Raw genomic sequence first — 9238 nt, forward strand, 5'->3', positions numbered from 1 at the left:
CATCGAGCAGCAATGGTATTAGGAATGATGATGACTGTGATATCAAATAAAATAATTAGTAAGTGTCCCAAAATCAATGGTAAAAATATCATACACACCTGCGATAATTTTTCTACAACCAATGTTGGGATATATTTTCATGATAATATTTCTACTAATTTGTTAAACTAATGGTTACAAACTTGCTGATTAAAATACCAAACATTCCCTTGTGTTCATATTGACCTCTAAATAGTTGATAGTGAAAAGTACAGACACCCTATTTGACTAGCATTGAGCGAATTTATGATATCGTGTGCACTTCTAATAGTTTGTCAATTGTACCTAAATAACTAATATACCTGTATACTAATACAAACACACTTTTCTTTTATGTTTACATCATACATCAGAAAAATTGTATGACAACATATTTGAGACTATCTTTGACGGTTTGCAGTTACAATAACTGGCCAAGTACTTCAAAAAACATTGACTGTAGTATCATACATAATTTGAATGACGTACACGCCTTCAAATGGAACAAAGTTTATTTCAATAGTACCGAGATAGCTCAAATCAGTGTGTGCAGTGATAGTATTTATTTAACACTCCCAAGCTAATGGTTAAAATATTTTGCATACTTTTGGTCATATCTGCACTAAAAGTTCAGTCAATCTTGTTATTAAATATTTGAATAGATTACAATTAAATGTATGGTTTTTGCAAAGATAGGCAACTCAATATATTTTTAAGAAAATGTAAAAGAAGGCAAATTTTTGGTACGGATAACACGTTTTATTAAACATAATGATATTTTTATAAGGTAAAAGTTATTGGGCTTACATTAGGCATATTGGAGATACCAATGTTTCATTTCCAAAGCTTGATTCTAATATGTCTCCGCCTATGCTTGGCTTTTCATGCATGGCTTACAAACAGAAGAATTGCACAAAAGTTTAAATTAAATGTGGTAATCATCGTGTGCAACCAAACAGAAAAGTATGACTAAAATTAACTGTATCGAAATTTATTTGGCTTCCTGACTTAAAAAAAATTGCTCACATTTGCTTGCCTGGTTATTTTCACTTTTTTAAAAAAAAGTTAACTCATGATCGCGCAATGTAAATTTTCTGATAGCTGCTTTTGGTAGTGATAAAATGAGATGTAGCAAAATACTTTATCGATTATAGTAATTAAATTTCTTGCCTATTCAGGGCTTAAGAGTTCTATGAAAACTATGTTAAAATGTTTACCTTGAACATACTCGCGTTAAATGTTGAAAAGTCTTAAATCTAGATAGACATCAGCCTGCAACCCAGGCCTGGCTGTTTGCAATTCAAAACCTTAACATGAACAGATCACCGTAAATTCTGTGAAGCACTTGATTACACTGAATTTATTACTAAACATAAAAAGTCTAAGGTCGATTCAACCTTTGCGCACCATACATATGTAGAATTAGTACTTTAAATAGGTTTAATAAAGAACTATTAAACTTCTAAGTTGACATTTGGGGAAAAATTTAGTGATGGATAACTTTTACAAGTACATTTACGAAAGTGTGGGAAAAGTATCACATACCGACAACTCCAAAATGGTTGAAAAAAAACAAAAATAAGCCAGAGTTATCTTCTCTACGCAAAAGTCCCGGTTTATTAGATAAAAAATTCATACATGTGTGTGATGTGATGTCCCCAAAGTTAGTGTTAAATTCTCATGAGCTATAACTGAAAAACGGATAAGATGACAGCTCCAAAAATCAGTGCATGTGTAAACCCAACAAAAACTGTTTTAATATGTTATTTTTTAAAGCTCTTAATGATAGATGAAAAATGTCCTCAAAGTGATGGTAAAAATATCGCGTCCCCAATTGCATGCGTTTACAAGACTGTGTGTGTGTGTGTGCGTGCGTGCGTGCGTGCGTGTGTGCGTATGTGCATGCGTGTGTGTATGCATGCGTGTGAGTGAGAGTAAGTCTGAGTGTGAGTGAGAGTGAGTCTGAATGTGTGTGTGAGTGTGTGTGAGTAGACGTGTGTATGCGTGTGCACGGGCTCGCGTGTGCACGGGCTCGCGTGTGCGCGGGTGCGCGTATGCGCATGTGCGTGTGCGAGTGTGTATGTGTGTTTATCTCATTCATTAGTAAAAATATAACATTAATAAAGATTATGCATTTATACATTAAATTTTTATTGTAATAATTGTATATTTTTTGGAGTTACGCTTGTTTAGGTGTTTGCTTCATTGCTTTTTTTTTAAAGATCGAAGGTATAAAATTTTGGAGGTTCTTTTAAAATGGCTGCTCTCCTTAAAATTTACTCATATGTTGAACAAATGAACCTAATAAGATTTTTTTTAAGTGAAGTAGTCAGACCAAGTGAAACTAATAGGAGTATGAAAGCTTAATATAGTTCTTATTGCTAGAACCAAAACCGGTTTTTAAACAGCGTAATAGTTTTGAGGAAGCAAAAGATTATCTTGAGGACAAATCAAGGTCAGGTAGGCCAAAAGAGACAGCTATGTCAGCCAATTGGGGGCCTTGAACAAGCTCGTCAGAGAAGACATGGGATGTTAGTTAAGAAAACTGCTAAAGCATTGAGATGCTCCATTGGAACAATACAATCTATTCTTCAAAAGGATACTGGGTACTCCAAGGTGTGCTGCAGGTTAGTACCTAGCATGCTCAGTGATGCCGCCATAGCTAAGCAATTGAAATTTTCTAGGAAAAGTTTGAACATAGTTAAAGGAAAGTGAGCTTGTTTTTTAAACAAATTTGGGACTTTTGTTTCGACTTGGATGGTTTGCTATCAGCCAGAGTCAAAGTAGCAGTCAATGTGATTGAAACACCCATTATTTCCTGTCAAAAATTTTCAAAGAAGCACAGAAAAACGTCAAAAATAATGTTGACAGTGGTTTAGGATGTGAGAGGCAACATTTCAGTGCGCGTTTTTGGGCAGGAAACTACAGTGAAAAGTAAAATTTCTGTCAACTTATATACCAAGTTTAGAAGGACATTAATACCAAGATAACATATAGCCGGATAGCATCCCTATCTTTCCTTTTCTTGGCTAACTGTTGTACTCATTGAATATGGCTATTTTTATTTCATAAGCCCATTTGCTCTCATTTTCCACCCTACAAGTTCTGGTTAGTTTGCCAAGACTTGCTTTTCAGTCCGAATGTACAAGGAAGAAGACATCATGTAAGACAAGAATGTTGCATGTACCAATTGTATTGATGATTTTACACACAAGCTTTACCTTGCTAAAACATTCACTTTTTGTCAATTGCTCACTTCTACACTAAAATATTGTATTGCCTATTGATGTTTTTTGTAAAGCGTTTCCTTGAGTTTTTTATAATTTTCATTAGTGATTACAATCATTCAGTTCTATATTTGACTTTTGTTGTAGAATTACACTAAGTGTCTGTTTATAAGAGAGATCAGTTGAGTACATTGAATCAAGTTTCAGAGCAGTTCTTCCTGGTTAAAAAAATATCACCTAACTCAGCTAAAGCAAGCAATATGTGTATCAGCAGTGAAACAGCTGAACACATCAGCTAGAGTGAATGCTGACACTTGAATTATACTTTTCCAAAATGTGTCAAATTAAGTGATATAGGTCTAGTGGTACACGATACTTGAAAACCAATTTACATTTTGTTGAATCGCAGGTACACGATTTCTAAAATATTCTGTCAAACTGTACTTTAGTAAAGAATCAATACAGTACATACTCAACAGCATTATTTATATTGTTATATTTTGCCTTTGGAAAATATTACTATGCATCAAATATTTCCATAGTACAAGTAATTACATGAGTAAATAATTATGGATTAAATGCGAAACATTAATATTGGGAAGGGATATTTGGAATTTCAGATTACGTCGTTGGTATATTCAATATTCATAAAAGTTATATAATCAGCTAACAAGGTTAAGGAAATATTAAGTCAGTAAAGTTACCATGTATCTATTTAATTTAGTTAGCTCATAAACTCAGTACACATGAAGCATGCTATTTAGAACAGACAACACAAGCTAATTCTGCATCCTGAATATAAGGTGGGCAGTATCCAAGCTGGCTGCAGCTTCCTTGAACAAAATAAAACAGCGCTCCATCTGAATTGGCATGCAGTCCAGTTAAGGCTTCTGGTTCTTTGTCCATACAGACATAGTTGTACGCTCTTTTTTGACCGTGGTGCCCTGACATCAGATATCCTTCGTACTCCTAAACAAAAATGAGCTCAGTTTTTATATTTAATAATTACTCACAATTTTGTATTTACTAACCAAATTACATTTGCTTATTCATCCTAATGTAAATATTGGTCTAATTCCTTTCTTATTTGTATCTTATTATTAAGTTGGGAGTTATCTACTTATGTTTGTGATAAAAACTAGAAAACAACTACCTTTTTATCATGGTACTGTGATGATAATCGCATTGAAGATTGAAAAAAACTTTGTGTCAAACTAAGCATATGCGAAAACTTGCTGCAAAAATTCCGTATGGTGCTATTCTATATCGTTTACAAAACTAGCAAATTAATTACTTTCTTGCTAATGTGCATATTAAGGCTTACCGGTATATCTCATTTTGAAATTGTATTTTATAATATCAGCATATATGCAATATGAGTTTAAATAAGATGATATATGATAATTCACCTTATTCCAAGATGATGGGCAAGTTCTTTTAGCAGGTATCATAATAATTGTAGACCTGCTAGGAAGGTAGCATCTAGAACAGGGTACATTCTGGTCATGCATACGACTGGGAAATATATTAGAGTCGCTCTGGTACTCTGCTCCATATATGTAATTACCCTGGTCACCACCTAAATATGAGTTATACTCTGGCTCTGAAGGAAGACATGTATAGACAGATGAGCCTCCTTCGTGGTTATAGTGTTGCCCTGCTGCTAGCCCTGTATGATAAATCAATAAATCTTGAAATATAATTAACTGCCATACTATTCAGCACTTGAAATAACTGAATAAACAAGCAATATATTCTGATAATTTTGCAAAATTAAGAAAATTTAAATAAATGGCAAGTAACCTTTTCTACTTGATAGAGTTAGCTGCTAAAAACTGGAAGGAAGCAAAAACATTCTGTAACCAACCTGTGTAGAGGAGCTCTGAAGAGTTACCACATAATTTCCTGCCCCATCTAATGTACGAACTTCCTCCTCCAGAAGCTGGTTGTATATCAACTACAAAATGATCAAGTTCCATGTTGCAAAATTTCCATTTTTTATAAAAATAAAGTCTAGTTTTCAATTTTTCATTATCACAGATCTAAGTCTCATACATTTTCGTTTAGCATCTAAATGTTTTGCACATAATGAGCAGTAAAGAATTTTCAAGTCTTTCATCATAAATCACCCATTAAATCTACCATGAGCAAACTTCCTGTTGCCTTCGGAATAATAGTTTTATTAATTTCAAGCTTTTCTTTATACCAAATCTTCAATTGTTTACAGCGTACTGTAAAAGGGTAACTTATCTAACCCCCTGAAGAGGGTCCTCTTCTCTCCTCATCTGTTTGCAGTTGTTGTTCAATTTCATCCAACTTTCGGTTGTTACTTTGGAGGAGGCTCAGCAACCCATGAGCAATTGTTTGGTTAAACTCTTGTAGGAGTTCGTCTGAAAATAATATTGGTGTTTCTTATCTCAAAATAATATAAACTTTGTAGTGTGACACTCATTTTACTATATAAATACTTTACTCCAAACTAATATGAGCTGTTTTCCTTTTCATTGAAATGAAGTGTCGTTTTAGATGATGCTCAACTTGTTAATTATTAAAAACATACCATTATCAGAGAGCCTGGCAGATGGTCGCTCTACAACTGACTTTGTCTGGTTCACCAATTTTCCAACTCTCATTCTCAGTCCAGCCAGATCTGACTCTTCACAATCTCTACCATCTCTACCGTCCCTACCATCTCTTCCTGGAGGTCCTCTTAAGTATGAAAGTTGTCCTGTTGGTAAAACATGCAACAACAGTTTTTGTTTCTTTTTCGATGCTCAAGTTTTTCATGAAATTAAAATAATCTAAATGTGCTATGAATCAGAACAAATAAAAACTTTAGCAAAAGTTCTAAAAACTTTCAGGAGTGTCTAGTTCACATTTACGCAATACAGAACACCAGCAACTGTCATAAGAAAACGAAATACGTGTATTTAAAGTTTCCAATGACTTTCCTTCTGGCTGCCCAAAATATTTTAGTTAAACCTGTACATGCAACCGCGTTCATAAGCAATCCTACTAATATCATCAACATTTATACATTTAATAACCATTGTATATCTAGCTCTGATTACACCTGTCATGACATCATCAAGTCTTAATCAATAGCAAGTCTCTGTTTATTTAACACATTTACTCCTCTCTGCTTTTAAGATTATTTGTATTGAGGAGTTTTGCTCTCCTGACCAACGCTGATCTTAGTAGTAAGGTCAATAGTTTTGTTTAAGTTTGACAGTTAAACATGAATTAAACTACATTTTAAACGTTTATAGCTATCTAGTATTTTGAGCAGATGAATATTATACCAACTTTATCCTGCTCACAGGCCCGAAAAAGTGTCAGTTTATGATATATCGAGGTCATTTATTGATTCCTTTAATGCATATCTCTATGCTTTTTGTCAATCAATTGAGAGTTGTCTATTTATGTTAGTAGCGCATTGAGAAAACAGCTCCCTTTTCATCATGGTACCATGAAAATAACAGTATTCAAATTGAAAAAAAACATATAGCTAGCGTAGAGCTGAGGAACTGAACAAATCCACTGTAAAAGTACTGCTGTGTGCCGTTCCACATCTTGTAGGAAGCTAGAAAACTAATAATTATGTTATTGAGCCTATTGCATTGATATAAAAGCTGAATACCAAAAATCTATTAAAATTTTGCGATAGTGAGTGTTACATTTTTGCTAATTTACCTGGTGATAATTGACTCAGTATGCCATCACTGACTCCCTCGTCTTCTGCTGATCTTTTTTGTATGGCATGTTCCATATCATTTGGAGACATCATTGACACCTACATACATATAAAGTTTTCTAATATCACAATCCTATGAACCTCTGCATTTGAAACAGTTTCTTATCCAATAAGTGAACAGCTCAAATTCATTTATCTTCTGACCAATTTTTAATCATTTGATGCGAGATAATTTACTGATTTTTTCTCTATAAAACCAAGATGTTTACTAAAGAAGAATCTCCGCTAGGCGCAAGTGCATGTTCTAAGTTCACTGTCTATATTACACACAACATACTTTGATCATGCGTCATTATCATATTGTATGTTATATAGAGTTGCAAGTATTTAGTCATTTATATGTACCTGCACTTGGAGATATTTAAACATGTGTGACAAAACTACTTTTAAAATGAAAACAAACTCCCATGTGACCATTCACAATTTTACAACAAAATTAAAAATTATTAGGCTCTGCTGTACATTCCTACTTGTATCAGTTCAGAATACATTATTGTAATATGGACTGCTACTAAGGTATATTATAGTTACTTTAACGTACCTATTTAATAACTTCTCACCTGTATTCCATTTCCTTCTAGCCGATCTAGTCTACTGGATAAATGATCAACATTATTCTTTAACAACTGGTAACTTATTTGAGAGTAGACAGACACAACCAGAGCAGAAATTGCAATAACAGCACTCAATATCTGGATGACATCATTACGCTTTTGTTGCATGACTACATAGCCTTTTTCCATTATGTAATCTAAAATTATTATACAAAAGTATATAGATACAAAACTTATAGATAAAAGATCCCAAAATATGATTTTTACTCAGATAGGTGCATTTAATGCTCACTATCTTATGTGTGAAACTTTAATCATAATATTATGATAACATAATAATAATAGTAATAAGGCATACCAGACAAGCGAGTTTTTTATGAGAATTTATTACAAAATTTCCCTCTGATGCTTCTAACCAAAACTGTTTTTCTTGCAAGTAAGTTTTATAATTGTAGAATTATTTAACTAAAAAAGTTTAATTTTCAAATTAAACTGAACGGTTAAATATATTAATGTTAAGGATGAATAAAAATGCCATCATGCAAATGTATGCTAAGAGAGCCTTTTTGTTTTCATTGTTTTGGTATTAAGAATCTTATTGGATATTTCTCCATTTGTATCGGCGCAAAAGACGTTTTGACAATTCATGGTAAAACCAAATTCATACCACAAAATATTTTGGTAAGTAAAAATCAAAATGTTGTTTGAAAATATTTGTGTATATGTTTCCGAGTTTAATGTTCAACCCTGATAAGTAGAATCAAAGACTAGTTGTATATGTAATACACTTGCCTTATACAGTAGCACCTTCTGGTTACTGATATTCATGTCTAGCTGCTTTTATACTTCTGTAGAGCATCAGCATCCGTTTATGGAAAATTGGGTCAAGTAACATGTTGTTACATCACTGTCCGAGTGAAATACTACATCATTCACATTTCGCTGTTTCATCCATTTCACTAGCAAAGGCATTCTATCAGTTCTGACAGCTGTCTACCCTAGATGATTTGCAACAGTCATTAAGATAGAGAGTTGAAGTTTGGTCTGTAAACACTCCATTTCATCAAAAAATGTCTAATGTGGAGCACACAATGTCAGTGCTTCCAACATCGGCTTATACAAGCTATTATTAAACTAATGTTAGGGTTCTTTTTTTAAGTATACTCTGATGTGTATTGTATGTTAGCTAAGTTTTTGTTTAATCATGGCAACACAAGTAATAAACAAAATTTATCTTAGGATAGACCCTGTTGTCTGCTGAAGAGCACTGGTATTAACTGAGTTCAACATATGTCATTGATATATTTTTGATCATGGCTGTAAAGTACTTGAGAGTGATAAATCTTTAGTAACACTCGATACTTCATTAATTGCATGGTCAATCGTGCCACCATATATTTTCACTTGTGAATGTTTGCAGCATCATTTAGATAATATCATTGACAGAAAAAATTATTTTAAGACAAATGGTGAGCAATTTGTTTACATTTACACAAATGTCAGTTTTAAAAAAGCTTAAGTTTTCAAGTGTAAAGATAGGGGAAGTTGGGGTATATGCAGTTATGAAGTAGAATGGGATAAGGCAATATTTTGTATATAGGAGAGCGGTAGCGAATCCTAATTAACACAGAGAGAATACCATTGACCTATGCTAACTCAATGTAAAGGTCATATTCTATTTTTTC

The 9238-nt window shown here is 33.2% G+C and overlaps 1 protein-coding gene across 1 annotated transcript; it reads right to left on the bottom strand.

The window, feature by feature from the left end:
* Nucleotides 1-3656: 3656 nt before the first annotated feature.
* On the bottom strand, nucleotides 3657-7745 carry LOC137389873 (uncharacterized). The gene is made up of 7 exons (XM_068076023.1): nucleotides 7560-7745; nucleotides 6939-7038; nucleotides 5806-5973; nucleotides 5501-5635; nucleotides 5113-5202; nucleotides 4655-4914; nucleotides 3657-4214 (listed from the first exon to the last, which is right to left on the bottom strand). Exons 1-7 carry the CDS (start codon nucleotides 7740-7742, stop codon nucleotides 4002-4004), a joined length of 1149 nt encoding a protein of 382 aa, XP_067932124.1. The 5' UTR covers nucleotides 7743-7745; the 3' UTR covers nucleotides 3657-4001.
* Between the last annotated feature and the right edge of the window lie 1493 nt (nucleotides 7746-9238).

Source organism: Watersipora subatra, chromosome 3 (assembly GCF_963576615.1).
Source record: "Watersipora subatra chromosome 3, tzWatSuba1.1, whole genome shotgun sequence".
In the NCBI taxonomy this organism is placed as follows: domain Eukaryota; kingdom Metazoa; phylum Bryozoa; class Gymnolaemata; order Cheilostomatida; family Watersiporidae; genus Watersipora; species Watersipora subatra.